The sequence below is a fragment of the Phacochoerus africanus genome, chromosome 13, assembly GCF_016906955.1.
Source record: "Phacochoerus africanus isolate WHEZ1 chromosome 13, ROS_Pafr_v1, whole genome shotgun sequence".
Classification (NCBI taxonomy): domain Eukaryota; kingdom Metazoa; phylum Chordata; class Mammalia; order Artiodactyla; family Suidae; genus Phacochoerus; species Phacochoerus africanus.
In genome coordinates, this window is record NC_062556.1 from 568,418 (window position 1) to 582,461 (window position 14,044).

The 14,044-nt window shown below is 45.3% G+C and overlaps 1 protein-coding gene across 6 annotated transcripts in view; it reads right to left on the reverse strand.

The window, feature by feature from the left end:
- The window catches only part of PSPC1 (paraspeckle component 1), a 94,093-nt gene extending 84,306 nt beyond the window's left edge, over nucleotides 1–9,787 (reverse strand). For 3 of the 6 annotated variants that reach the window (XR_007131505.1, XR_007131506.1, XM_047756405.1), the window contains exons 1-2: nucleotides 9,253–9,786; nucleotides 1,167–1,468 (exon numbers count right to left, since the gene is read on the reverse strand). Coding sequence is in view for 3 of the 6 variants with exons in the window: in XM_047756405.1 (XP_047612361.1) it covers nucleotides 1,167–1,468; nucleotides 9,253–9,618 (668 nt within the window). In the remaining 3 variants the exon portion in view is untranslated. Of the gene's footprint in view, nucleotides 1–1,166; nucleotides 1,469–9,252 lie in introns of all 6 variants that reach the window. The other 3 variants (XR_007131504.1, XM_047756404.1, XM_047756403.1) reach the window with 2 other exon arrangements.
- Nucleotides 9,788–14,044: the final 4,257 nt, after the last annotated feature.

Consider the following 14,044-nt stretch of genomic DNA (forward strand, 5'->3'; position numbering starts at 1 on the left):
AGGACTACATACATACTTTTTGTCGGCCATGCCCACAGCATACACAAGTTCCAGGGTCAGAAAATGGAACTCATGGCAGTGACACTGCCGGATACCTAACCTGCTAAGCCACCAAGGCAACTCCCTTGATGAGCTTTAAAAGATGTATGTAAAGGAGTTCTCTGTGGCACAGCAGGTTGAAGACCCAGCATTGTCCCTGCCCTGACTCAAGTTCAACCCCTGGCTCAGAAACTTCCACATTTGGCACAGCCCAAAAATAAAACCCTCACTGATCTGTACCTGTACAACTGGCTGTATTTTAATATACTCAAATTACACTTCCAAATTTATAATGTCATTCATTATCTAGGGTAGTATTTTTCTTTCCTTCTAGGGTTGTACCTGCAGCATATGGATGTTCCCTGGCTACATATCGAATCGCAGCTGAAGCTGATAGCCGATGCCACAGCCTACTCAGTAACGCCAGATCTGAGTCACATCTGCAACGTAAGCCACAGCCTAGGGCAACACCGGATCCTTAACCCACTGAGCCAGGCCAGGAACAGAACCTGCATCCTCATGGACACCAGCTAGGTTCTTAACTGGATGAGCCACAAGAGGAACTCCCATTCACTGTTTGTTTTAGGGCCAAACCCGAAGCATATGGAAGGGCAAGTGGGAGCTGCAGCTGCCAGCCTATGCCACACCCACAGCAACACCAGATCCAAGCCTCGCCTGCTACCTACACCACAGATGATGGCAACGCTGGATCCTTAATCCACTGAGCGCAGCCAGGGTTCGAATCCATGTCATCATGGACATTAGCCAAGTAGCCGGGTTTGTTACATCTGAGCCACAACAAACCTCCATTAAAATATAACATTCTGCTTTGACACAAAAGCTGTTCAACAAACTGAAAGAAAATCACGATACAAAAAAAATCATGTAAAAAAAGAAATTAATAAAGGAGACATTCCTGAGATTCAAGTATGAATCAATACTCCAAAGATTGAAAAGTATGACTCCTACAGGTACACAAAATACCCTATCTGTAGTCATCGAGTATTTACTCAACACCTACTTACTGTCACATGTCAAGACAACAAAGGAACTACAAAGAAAGACGTCAGAACAGAAAGAGGCCTATATGTCACTGTACAGAAGAATGACAAGATGTTGAAACTTACGTTGTTAGCAAGAACGCCCCATCACCACATCTTTCCAGAGCCTTTCGTGCAGGAGGTTTTGCAGCAAATTCTACAAAACCTTTCCCCGTAGCTCTACCACGGTCATCCACAACAACAACAGCTTTCTCTACTGGACCGAACTGAGAAAACGCTTGCTCTAGGAGCTCATTGGAAACAACTGGAGAAAGGTTCTTGACAGTTAGGGCTGCTCCATGTGTAGCAAAACGAATTCGCAGAGGTCTGCTCTTCAAAATGGTGCCATCCAGCTCTGCTTTTGCAATTTCAGCCAGGGTTCTGGATTCCTTTTTGGAGGAAAAGAAAAAAAATCACTTTTAGAAAATTATAAAAACACATTTTTTTTTTCGGCCACATCCACAGCGCATGGACGTTCCCAGGCCAGGGACTGAATCTGTGCTGCAGCAGCAACCCAAGCCTCTACAGAGACAACACTGGATCCTTAATCTGATGCAACACACTGGAAACTCCAAAGATTTTTAACAGTGGTTTGTTTCTTGGGATGAGAGCTCTAAAAAATGCTGATAGGGTCATTTTGATTTTGCGTCTCTCAATTACAGTATCATTTGCATGTCACTAATTATTTAAAGATAAGTTAATTTAAGTTCTAACTCTAATGTCTTGACTTTAAGATCACCTGCTCATAGAGAGTGACAGAACACTGTGAGTCAACTACAATAAAAAATTTCTTAAAGATTATCTGGGGAGTTATCGTTGCAGCTCAGTGGCAACAAACTGGACTAGTGTCCATGAGGATATGCTGGTTCGATTCCTGGCTTCACTGGGTGGGTTAAGGATCGGGCATTGTCATGAGCTGTGGTGTACATTGCAGACTGGCCTCGGATCTAGCGTTGCTGTGGCTGTGATGCAGGCCGACAGTTACAGCTTCAATTAGACCCCTAGCCTGGGAACCTCCATATGCTGTGATGTGGACCTAAAAAGAAAAAACAAAACAAAAAACAAAACAAACACACGCGCGCACACACAAAAAAACACAGATTAAAGAACTTCCTTCTTGAAGAATCCCAAGTCAGCATAAAATATAGGCATCTAAAACAACAAACCAGTAAACTGAATACAGGTATGTTCTTTTTGAGTTTGAGATCTTTCCAGTGAAAACTAAAAGAGACTTTATACATGTTTGTGAAAAGAGTACAAATGTACTACTTCAAGAAAAAAGTCTTAAGGTCACAGAGCTTTATTTTTTTTAATTTTTTTTTTTTTTTCACAAGAGCTTTTTATTCAATCCCTAGAATGTTCACAACGGCTTTAAATTACTGCATGTATGCTAAAACCTGTCTACAGAACTAATTTTACAAAGACATGACATTTTTACAGATCCTCAAAATTCAAAATTTATTACAGTTAACTTAGTTAAAAAAGATAAAGAGGTTTATTCCATTTGAAGAGAAATCAGAGTATGCTCTTAACTTAGTAACAGCAGTAGCACCAGCAAACACTTCACGAATATCTAACTAGGGATATGTCCTTCGAAGCTAAGATGTCATTTACTTCAGCAACTCTGAGTAGACTTCAGAGGAGTTCCCCTCATGGTGCAGTGGAAAGGAATCCAACTAGGAGCCATGAGGTTTCAGGTTCAATCCCTGGCCTCTCTCAGTGGGTTAAGCATCCAGTGCTGCTGTGAGCTGTGGTGTACGTTGCAGACACCACAGATCTGATATCACTGTGGCTGTGTCGTAGGCCGGCAGCTATAGAGCCGACTGGACCCCTAGCCTGGGAACCTCCATGTGCCACAGGTACAGCTCTTAAAAGCAAAAAAAAAAAAAAAGAAAGAAAGAAAAAAGAAAAAAAAAGTAGACTTTAGAAATGAAGTCTTGAATTAAAATGCTGTCACAGATAAAATCAGGAAAGGGAAGAAACATGAAGAAATCTCATGCGGTGATGTTAATGTCTTCACCTAAAATCACCAAATCATACACTTAAAATTTGTGTTTCACTACATGTAAATGGACTCTAGTTAATGATAAGCATGCTGAAATGTTTAATGGTTATGGACTGATGGATAGAGAAAGAGATGAATGGATATGTGAAAAAACATACAACAAAATTTAACTGTAAAATCTAGGTGTTAGGAGTTCCCATTGTGGCTCAGTGGTTAACGAGTCCGACTAGGAACCATGAGGTGGCGGGTTCCATCCCTGGCCTTGCTCAGTTGAGGATCCAGCGTTACCGTGGGCTGTGGTGTAGGTCACAGACGTGGCTCAGATCCCGAGTTGCTGTGGCTCTGGCGTAGGCCGGCGGCTACAGCTCCGATTCAACCCCTAGCCTGGGAACCTCCATATGCCGCGGGAAGCAGCCCAAGAAATGGCAAAAAAAAAAAAAAAAATCTAGGTGTTAAATGCTGGAAAGGGTGTGTTGAAAAAGGAACCCTCCTCCATGTTGGTGGGACTGTAAATTGGTACAACCACTACGGAAAACAGTAAGGAAGTACATCAGAAAGCTATACACAGAACTACTGTATGACCCAGCAACCCCATTCTTGGGCACATATCCGGACAGAACTTTCCTTAAAAAAGATACATGCACCCATATGTTCACTGCAGCACTATTCACAATAGCCAAGACATGGAAACAACCTAAATGTCCATCAACAGATGACTGGATTAGAAAGATGTGGTGTATATGCACAATGGAATACTACTCAGCCATAAAAAAGACAAAATAATGCCATTTGCAGCAACATGTATGGAACTAGAGACTCTCGTGCTAAGTGAAGTAAGTCAGAAAGAGGACAAATACCATATGATATCACTTATATCTGGAATCTAATGTATGGCACAAATGAATCCTTCCACAGAAAAGAAACTCATGGACATGGAGAACAGGCTTGTGGTGGCTGGAGGGAGCTGGGGGGGGGAGGATGGACTGGGAATTTGGTGTTAATAGATGCAAACTACTGCCTCTGGAATGGATAAGCAACGAGATCCTTCTGTATAGTCTGGGAACTATATCTAGTCACTTATGATGGAGCATGATAATGTGAGAAAAAAATGTATACATGTATGTGTGACTGGGTCACTTTGCTATACAGTAGAAAATGGACAGAAAAACTGTAAACCAGCTATAACGGAAAAAATAAAAATCATTATTTAAAAAAATCTAGGTGTTAAATGTTCATTTCTGTATGCCTAAAATTATTTGTAACAGTATGATTGGGGGCAGGGGAGTAGACAGAGCCTGGTGAGGACTTTGTAAAACTGGCAAGTGTTTCTAGACAGCCTCCCCTATTCAGATTCTGTCAGATATAGTCACCATATCACATACTGGTTTTTTGGGGTTTTTTTCCCCAGAAGCAAGAAATACTTGTTTCTATGTTAAGCACTTTTTCACTGTTGGCAAATTTTTTAATGCTTTTGGGGCCAAATAACATGTTTATGCTGTCATGAATTTTCAATGCCATAACCCATCTTCAAAGTTTATACTTTTTACCCTTTTAAATGGTTCTACATCAGGGCTTCCCAACCTCAGCACTGGTAACAGCACGGGCAGAATAATTATTATTATGAGGGGCTGTCCATGCACTGTAGGGTATTTATGTCAATAGAACCACCATCAGTTGTGAGAACCAAAAATATCTCCAGACATTGCCAAATGTCCTCTGGGAAGCAAAAGCACTCCTCTAAGTGTGTAGGAATGTAACCAGAGAGTCAATTAAATTTATGTATTTGAAATGAACCAAAGATCTCTTTACTTCGTATCTCAGAAGAGTGACGGTAACTTTCATCAAGAGGTTACTTATATGGCAGCCATTACCCTCCCCCTCAAATACATACACGCAGCCACATGTCTGTGTGCATTATCTTTCTCCATCTCACCAGCGATCCGTGTGGGTTTTTCCACTACCCTCACCGTGTACATGGGGAAACAGACCTGTGAAGGGCAAAGTAACTTGTCCAAGATCACACACAAATGCCGATTTGTATCTATACAGAAATCACAACCTCCACCAATACACCATAAATCCCACGATCCAGCTGGTATCCCTGTACCACTCTGCATAAAATGTGGAATTACCGGTTCTTAATGGAAAGGAATACAAAAACAAGAAAGAAACTGTCATGTGACTACCTCAAGATAGAGACTGCTTGAACTAGGGCCTAATGCTTTCTCCTGGTCCCTTTCCAAAGTATGTGATATTTTCTCTCACTGTTTACGAATGGTTAGAATTCCCCACTGCAGAAATTAAGTATAGTTAATTTATACTTACCAATATATATAATTTGGTATGAGCAGGAGTTCCCTGGTGGCCTAGTGGTTAAAGGATCCCACACTGCCACAACTGTGGTTCAGGTTGTTGCTGTGGCACAGGTTCAATCCCTGACATGTGAACTTCCATGTGCAGGGAGTGTGTCCCTCCCCCCAAAGTAATAATGGTTCTCAAACTTTAGCAAGTATCACAATAACGTGGAGGGCTGGTTAAATCCCGGAACTGCTGGGCCCCAACTTCAAATTTTCTGATCCAGAAGATCAAGGATGAGGGCCTAGAACTTGCATTTCTAATGAATTCCAGTTAACTGATAAAGTGAGACAATTTCTGAAATGGTATAGGGTTAGCATGAATGGTAAAACAAAAAATGTAAGTAGGCTTCTCCTTATACTTAGAAGAGATGTAAAGCTACTAGACAGGGACCACTCTTCCGTGAACCACTGCTCCAGAAATCTGGTTTACTAAAGCTAAAAGCAGGGGAAAATAAAAGCAGAAACCAAATACTGATCAAACTACTGACTGTTTTAACTATATTAAACTCACTTTAGGGGAGTTCCCGTCATGGCTCAGTGGAAACAAATCTGACTAGCATCCATGAGGACACAGGTTCGATCCCTGGCCTTGTTCAGAGGGTTAAGATTCCAGCATTGCCATGAGCTGTGGTGTAGGTCAAAGACGTGGTTCGGATCTGGCATTGCTTTGGCTGTGGCGTAGGTTGGCAGCTAGAGCTCCAATTCCACCCCTAGCCTGGGAACCTCCATATGCCATGAGTGCGGCCCAAAAAAATTCAAAATAAATAAATAAATAAACTCACTTTAATAATGCGCCACAGGCGCTCCCCCGTGGCACATCAGATTAAGGGGCATCACCACTGCAAAGAGTTTCCAGACGAAAGTTTCCAGACCTGTGGCCTGGGAACTTCCACATGCCATGGGCGCAGCCGAAAAAATAAAGTGTCCTACAACCTTTCAGTTAATTTACTTAATCTAAATTGCTGGTAGCCATCCAAAACCTAAAAAACAGTATCTGAGTTTAAAATTCCACAAAATGTGTACAAAATACCCAGACTCATCTTTAATGTATCATGTACTCACACTACGTGTTAGAACTTCGCAAGTAGCTGCCACCTAAATTCTTTTTCTCACCATTACAGGAATGCTGATTCTTTACCATCTCAAAAATGTCTCAGAATTCGTCAACTAACTGGAAAACTACAATTAACTGGAAATAGATGTCTAAGAAAATTTATTTTCATTTTAAACATTAATTACTGAACAAGTAAAAAGTATTCCTAAAAACACAAACGAGATAAATTACACCACTACTTTAGAGCCACTATGGCACTACTGTACCCTACAGCCACCACACTATTACTTATATTCAGTTCTGTTATGCACTATATGACTTTCCTAAATAAAGGGGAAAACACACACACACTTAACTATTTAGAGCTTTTAAATTTACCTGTGAAACAGAGTTCAGGTTAAATAAACTCTCAAGTATCCATTAAGTCAAACCTCATAAGCGAAATTTTAATTTCCAAAAGACAAATTTTTAACTTTCCTACACAAAAATTCAGGGCCATGGCTCTTGAGAATATCCCAAAGGAGAAGACAGCAGCCCTTTTCACCCCATTTCACAGGCCAACCAAAAAAAAAACTTAAAGCAAGGAGAAGTTCCCACTGTGGCCCAAGGGGATCAGCAACATCTCTGGAGCAACGGGACACAGGTTTGATCCCCAGCCGGGCAAAGTGGGTTAGGGATCCAGCACTGCCATAGCTGCAGCGGCGAAGATCACCAATAATGGCTCAGATCTGATCCCTGGCCAAGAATTCCATATGCAGCGGGGAAGCTGAAAAGAAAAGAAAATCGAGGGCCCATGTTGTGCAATACAGCAGCCACAAACCACTACTGGCTACTGAATTAGAATAAATAAAATTTAAAACTCAACTCCTTGGACAATACAACAGCCATATTTCAAGGGACTCTGGTATGGCTAGTGGCTATTATACGCTAAAGGAAGAATTTTTAGATAGGAAGGAAAAACTTTTCCATGTCAAAAGAATGTTTATTGGCTTATTTTTAAGTGTAAGGCTTCCAAACAGGGAAATGCTGCCCTACCATTCTTTCTCCAGAATGTCAACTTCAGAATAGACCAAGATGGTGCCAGAGACTAAAAAATGTGAAAATGTTAAATAACACTTTGGAAAATTCACTAAAAGTTGCCTATAATACTTTATTATAAAAACCTAACTTTGTTTATTCTCACTTATTTATTTTGGCCAAACCTATATAATGTGTAAGTTCCCAAGCCAGGGAACAAACCCTCACCACAGCAGTCGACAACTCCAGATTTTTTTTTTTTTTTTGTCTTTTTGCCTTTTCTAGGGCCACTCCCGAAGCATATGGAGGTTCCCAGGCTAGGAGTCCAATCGGAGCTGTAGCTGCCAGCCTACGCCAGAGCCTGGGCAACTCGGGATCCGAGCCGCGTCTGCAACCTACACCACAGCTCATGGCAACGCCGGATCCTTAACCCATCGAGGAAGGCCAGGGATCGAACCTGCAACCTCATGGTTCCTAGTCAGATTCGTTAACCACTGAGTCATGATGGGAACTCCGACAACACCAGATTCTTAACCCACTGAGCCACCAAGTAACTCCCTAACTCCCTTTAAGGTAAGTTTTAGATTTATATTAAAAATAATTTTATCAAGTGACAGGCTGTTCGCTAACATCCAAAACATAGTTAAATGGGAGTTCCCGCTGGGGCACCAAAGGATCAGCACTGGCTTGGGAGCAATGGGACGTTGTGGGTTTGACCCCCATCGGGTACAGTCGGTTAAGGATCCAGCGTTGCTGTGGCTTGAATCTGATCCCTGGCTGAGGAACTCCATTTTTGCCAAAGGGAGACCAAAAATGGAAAAAAACAAACAACAAAAAAAACCCCACAAAACAAAAACATGTTAGTGAAACGTACCTAAAACTTATGTTCAAAAGGTCGATTATTATACATCAATTTTAAGGAATTCCTAGGTCTTCTCTTGAAGCCGTTTAGGTCTTCAAATGTTCTACCTAAAAACGGTCTCATTTGATTATGTTTCTCTACGTATTAGAATTTTGCCTTGTCCACTCATCGAAAGAAGAGTTTAAGTTCTATAAAGAAAGCTTCCACAATCGGAAATGAACATAACATTTGAGGATCAAACCACAACACCAGCGGAACTCAAGCCTATCCCGGTAAAAACAAAAACCATGTCTAGAACGGGACGATGCTAAACAATAAATAACTCTATACCCGGTGATTAAAAAAACAAAAAACGGAAAACCATTTATTTACCTAAAGCTGTCCCCCTTTTATAAAGATAATTTGTTGGGGGGGGGGGAATCCAGCATGTAAATACCAATTACGATGACGCCGTATAAACGACATCGAGGACATTCTCAAAGCACAGAGGAAAACGTAATAAAACAGGTACTTTGTCCTGGAAGTATAAAACGGCACTTTTTTTTTTTTAACATTAGGGAGGCACGATTTGTGCAAGGTACTAGCGAACTTGCCGTTTTATTTGACAAGGGGTGAAGCGTACTCCTCCAGCGCACAATGCGCGAGCGACACAGAAAGTAGCAGCCCGCGCCGCGCGAGGACAAGGCGGCCGGGCCCGGCGGAGCGGGGTGACGGGAGGGGAGACAGACCAGGCGAGGGGCACGAGGGCCGGGGAGCGGGAAGACGAGGGGAGGCCAGGCGGGGCGAGGGGGGAAGCCCAGGAGGAGGGGAGCCGAGAGTCCAAGGGAGGGAGACGGGGAGGGGGAGGCGCAGCCCCGCCGCCCGCCCGCGCCCCTCACCAGGCGGATGAAGCCGAAGCCGCGGTCGCGGTTGATGAAGACCTCGCTGGGCTCGCCGTAGCGCTCGAACAGCCGCTTGAAGTCGTCCTCGGTGATGTCCGTCGGCAGGTTCCCCACGAAGAGGCGGCAGCGCTGCGTGTACGTCTTCTCGCCCGGCTTGAGGAAGCTCTTGATGTCGATGGTGAAGCCGCCCTCCTCGGCCGGCCGGTCCTCGGCGGGCGCGGCGGGCGCGGGCGCGGGCGGCTCCCCGGGCAGCGCGAGCGCCATGGCCGCCGGCTCGCCCTCGCCGGCCGCCGACTCTAGGGCACGGAGGCGCGCCGGGTTCTTCTCGATGCGCACTTGCTTCAGGTTTCCTCTCAGCATCATCTCAGCGCGCGCCCTCCGGACCCAGCCCTACAGCTCGTTCTGCAGTGAGCGTCCGCCCACGGAGTCGGGGTCGGGAAGGACACTGTCGCGGACGCCAACCGCCAGCCGCACACCCGGCCGCACGCCCAAGATGGCGCCGCGGCCGCCGATCCGGAGGCAGAGACGCCAAGTCAGCCCCGCCCCTCGGCCGAGGCCGTGCAGGAGGCGGGAGTCGGCGCGCCCGCGCACTGCAGAGCCAATGGCGCCCTGGGGCGCGCGCATACGCACTGCTTAACGTGCGTCCCCTTTCCAGCCTCCCCCTCCCCAGATAAGCGTGATGTTCCTTGTAACTACAGGGAAGTTTGTTCGGCATTGCAGCAATGTGTGAAAGTGCAAAGGTATTGGGAACATCCATACTTGCCCAAATGTCCACCCCAGTTTTCAGCAATGGCATGAAAGTGAAAACTTGCGGATTTAATACATAGCATTAAATAATGAGCTATCTCCCAATAATAGTTGAAACAAAACAGCATTTCTGCCTTTTTCAAGAGCAAGGTTTTTATTGTATTTCCCGATGAAAAATCCCATTCCATAAAGTAATCACGGTGTGGTTTTTTGGTTTTTTGTTTTAGGGCGGCACCGACAGCATGTGGAAGTTCCCAGGTTAGGTGTTAAATTGGAGCTGTAGCCACTGGCCTACAGCACAGCCACAGCAACACCAGATCTGAGCTGCGTCTGCGATCTACACCACAGGTCCCGGCAACACTGGATCCTTAACCCACTGAGCGAGACCGGGGATCAAACCCGCATCCTCATGGATACTAGTCAGGTTCATAACCCACAAATGTTTTACTTTAAAACAGCAATCCTGCAGTTCCCCTCCTGGTGCAATGGAAACAAATCTGACTAGGAACCATGAGGTTACTGTTCCATCCCTGGCCTTGCTCAGTGGGTTAAGAATTGGTGTTACAGTGAGCTGTGGTGTAGGTTGCAGACGCGGCTCAGATCTGGCATGTTGCTGTGGCTGGGGCGTAGTCCGGCAGCTGTAGCACCTAGTGTGAGAACTTCCAAATGCCAGGGGTATGGCCCTAAAAAAAGAAAAGAAAAAAAAAAAAGTAAAACGGCAATCCTAATGCTGCTTGTATCCAAGTGAAATGAAAACTTGTGTTCACACAAAAACCCATATGCAAATTTTATAGGGGCTTTATAAATTATACTGTAATCAACAAAAACTGAATCAACCCTAATATCCAACTGGTGAAGAGATTAACAGTGGTACATTCATAAAGCAGAATATATTCAGCAATAAAGAGGAATAAATGACTGGTAGAAACATCAATGTGACTCAAAGGCTACATTCTGAATAGATGACATTCTATGGCTAAGGAATACAGTTCAGTGCTTGCTAGGAACTGGAAGGTAGGGAGGGGTTATCGAGTAGGGATACAGCAAAATTTCTGGAAAAATAGAAGTACATCTTGATTGTGGTGACAGCTACAAAATCGCATGAATTTGTCAAAATAGGCAGAATGGCATACTAAAGGGGTCAATGTTACTGTATTTAAATTACAGTTTATGGAGTATCTTTGTGACGCAGTGGTTTAAGGGTCCAGCATTGTCATAGCTACGGCTCTGGTTCCATCCCTGGCCTGGGAACTAACACATGATGCAGATAATGGCCAAAAAAGAAAGTTACAGCTTAAACAAATTATTTCAACTATCCAAAAGCATAAAAATGAGGGAGTTTGCATTGTGGCTTTGTGGGTTACAAACCCAGCTAGTGTCCATGAGGATGTGGGTTCAATCCCTGGCCTCACTCAGTGGGGAAAGGATCCAGCGTTGGCGTGAGCTATGGTGTAGGTCGAAGATGCTACTGCTGGGATCCCAAGTTGCTGTAGCTGTGGTGTGGGCTACAGCTCTGATTTGACCCCCACCCTGGGAACTTCCATATGCCCTAAGTTTGGCCCTAAAGAAGCAAAAAAAAAAAAAAAAAACTAAAAATGAAACACAAGGAAGAATCCTCACTTACCTCAGTTACACCCAGATTCTGATCCCTGTACAGCTCTGTAAATTCATCAATCTGACCCAATTTCCCACCCCTTTCCGCTGCCCCAAAGCCTTGGAAACTCACTCTATCTTCAGAAAAATCCCCATTTTTAATTTTTTCACTGAACATTTTCCACTTTCCTGCTTTAACTGGAATATGGTTTTCCTCTGAAGACTGCTCCCACAGCCAGTAGAGGAAAGTGGGTGTGTTTCTTTCCTTCATCCCACATGTCACCGGGCCTGGAAATGACATTCCCTTGTGATGCTTTCCAATTTGGAGGTCATTTCTCCACTTCAACAAAAACGCCAGCTCCAAAAAGCTCATGCCAATGTAAATTCTCTCTCCTCGTTCCTCTTTTTATCCTCTCTCTATCCCGCTATAATAACTTTCTGACCCGATCAGTCTTGAAAAATTTGACCACACGTTTCAGGTAAGACTTCAGCCCCTAGTAATTTCTCTTGACTTTATTTTTGCATCAAGCCTTTGCTTTACTCCAGAGCCTTGATCCTGGTACCAGTTTATCCAGTCGTGCATGGGCTGGCTGCCCCGTCCCCAGCCAGTGAAGCCAGCCTGGGTCTGTTCCACCTGGTGGCACAAAACGCCTTCTCCCCTCCAGCCACTCTGAGACATCTCTAACCTGGGGACGGTCAGGCCTCTGCTTTGTGCTGGCTGTTTCCTTGTCCTCTGGACCAGTCAATGACCTGCTTTTAAGTCCTCCCTCAAGCCTCACCTCCTCCAGGAGGCTTCCCCAGATTAGCACAGACTCATCCGATGACTCCTTTTCTGTGAATTCCACACAGTCCTGCACTGCTGGGCATGATTCTCCAGGTGCGACCACAGCAGCGTGGACAGCAAGCTTCAAGCGCTCTTGACTAACGTTCTGTACAGCAAGTTCACACACTTTTCTCTACCTCAGAGCAACACTCCTCCCCACCTCACTCCGAGCTGTTACCGTCAACGTTTATTCATTTTGTAATGGGGAGAGGTGGGTGGGCAGCCGTTAGCAAGGGACCCTCAGAGGCCCTGTTCTGTCAACAGTCGGCCTTCCGGGGGTGCCCTCGGGGAAGAGTGTGGTGAGAAAACGATGTCTGCCTCCTCCACGGGGCCTCCAGGCCACCCAGCCTCAGGCTGGCAGGTGAGCTGGGGGCCCAGGAACAGGCAGAGGGCCGTGTCCTGCAGAGTGCCAGTGCCCTCCCTGTGGCAGGGCCCAGGCTCCACCTCTGTGACCTGGAGGGAGCAACCTCCCGGGGTCACGATGCCCGAGACCCAGGCAACAGGCAGACTGCTCCCTCACGGTCACAGTGGGTAGGGTCTGGGGACCAGGCCTAGAAGGCACAGCCAGCTGATACTTGTCTCTTCAGCCGGGCCTGGGCACTGTGGGGAGGACTCACACTGGATGCTGGACAAAGCTCCCGGGCAGGGTTACCAGCGGCTCAGCGACACGCTCCTCCCAGCCAGGGCCTAGTCCTCAGCATAAAGTGGACACTTGGGACCTTCAACAGGTAAAATGAGGGGTAATGACGTTGCTTTGCTTATTGGATTTTTTATGTGTTAAAAAAGACGAGGCAATTCCGTTGTGGCTCTGCGGAAACGAACCTGACTAGTTTCCATGAGGATGCGGGTTCAATCCCTGGCCTCACTCAGGGGGTTAAGGATCCAGCAGAGTAGGTCGCAGACATGGCTCGGATCTTGCATTGCTGTGGCTGTAGCACTGACTATGCAGGAAGCTGCAGCTCCAATGAGACCCCTAGCCTGGGAACTTACATATGCTGCAGGTGTGCCCATAAAAAAAAAAAAAAGAAACGAAAGCACTTAAAAGATGAGGATCTAATTCATTTTTCTCAATGAATAAAGGGGGCACTGGTCACTTTCATTAGTTTGCTCAGATATCCAAGAGTCTATCCAGTAAAATCACGTAACACATCTGTCATTCGCTTAATCGGTATCAATGAAATAATGGGCACACAAATCATTTGCAAAGGAACTTCGGAACCTGTGACGTGCTGTCAAGTATCCTCAAGGGCCTCTGAAAGCAAACTGCATTTTCGGGAAGCCCAAAGCCTCAGTCGGACCCACGTCTGAAAGACTGAAGTGATCAGTTAGTTGTCAGAAAAGAAAATGGTCACAAACGAAAGAGAATGATTTCCTTGGTCCCCCCGCCATGCTTCATGCACTGGCCTCACTACCAGTCCGCAAGCTCCTGCGCAGGTCCCGCCGAGCGCGCCTCTCCCACTCCAGGCAGTGCTCACCTGCCATTCTGCTTCATGGGGAAAACCTAGAGACAATATTCGTTACAAAGGAACTGGAATGAGAAACCAGAAGCAAAGGGAGAATCAGTAAATACGTGAAGGGAACATCGATTGACAGCTGAAAAAACTGAGACCCTTCATTTTCATTGGT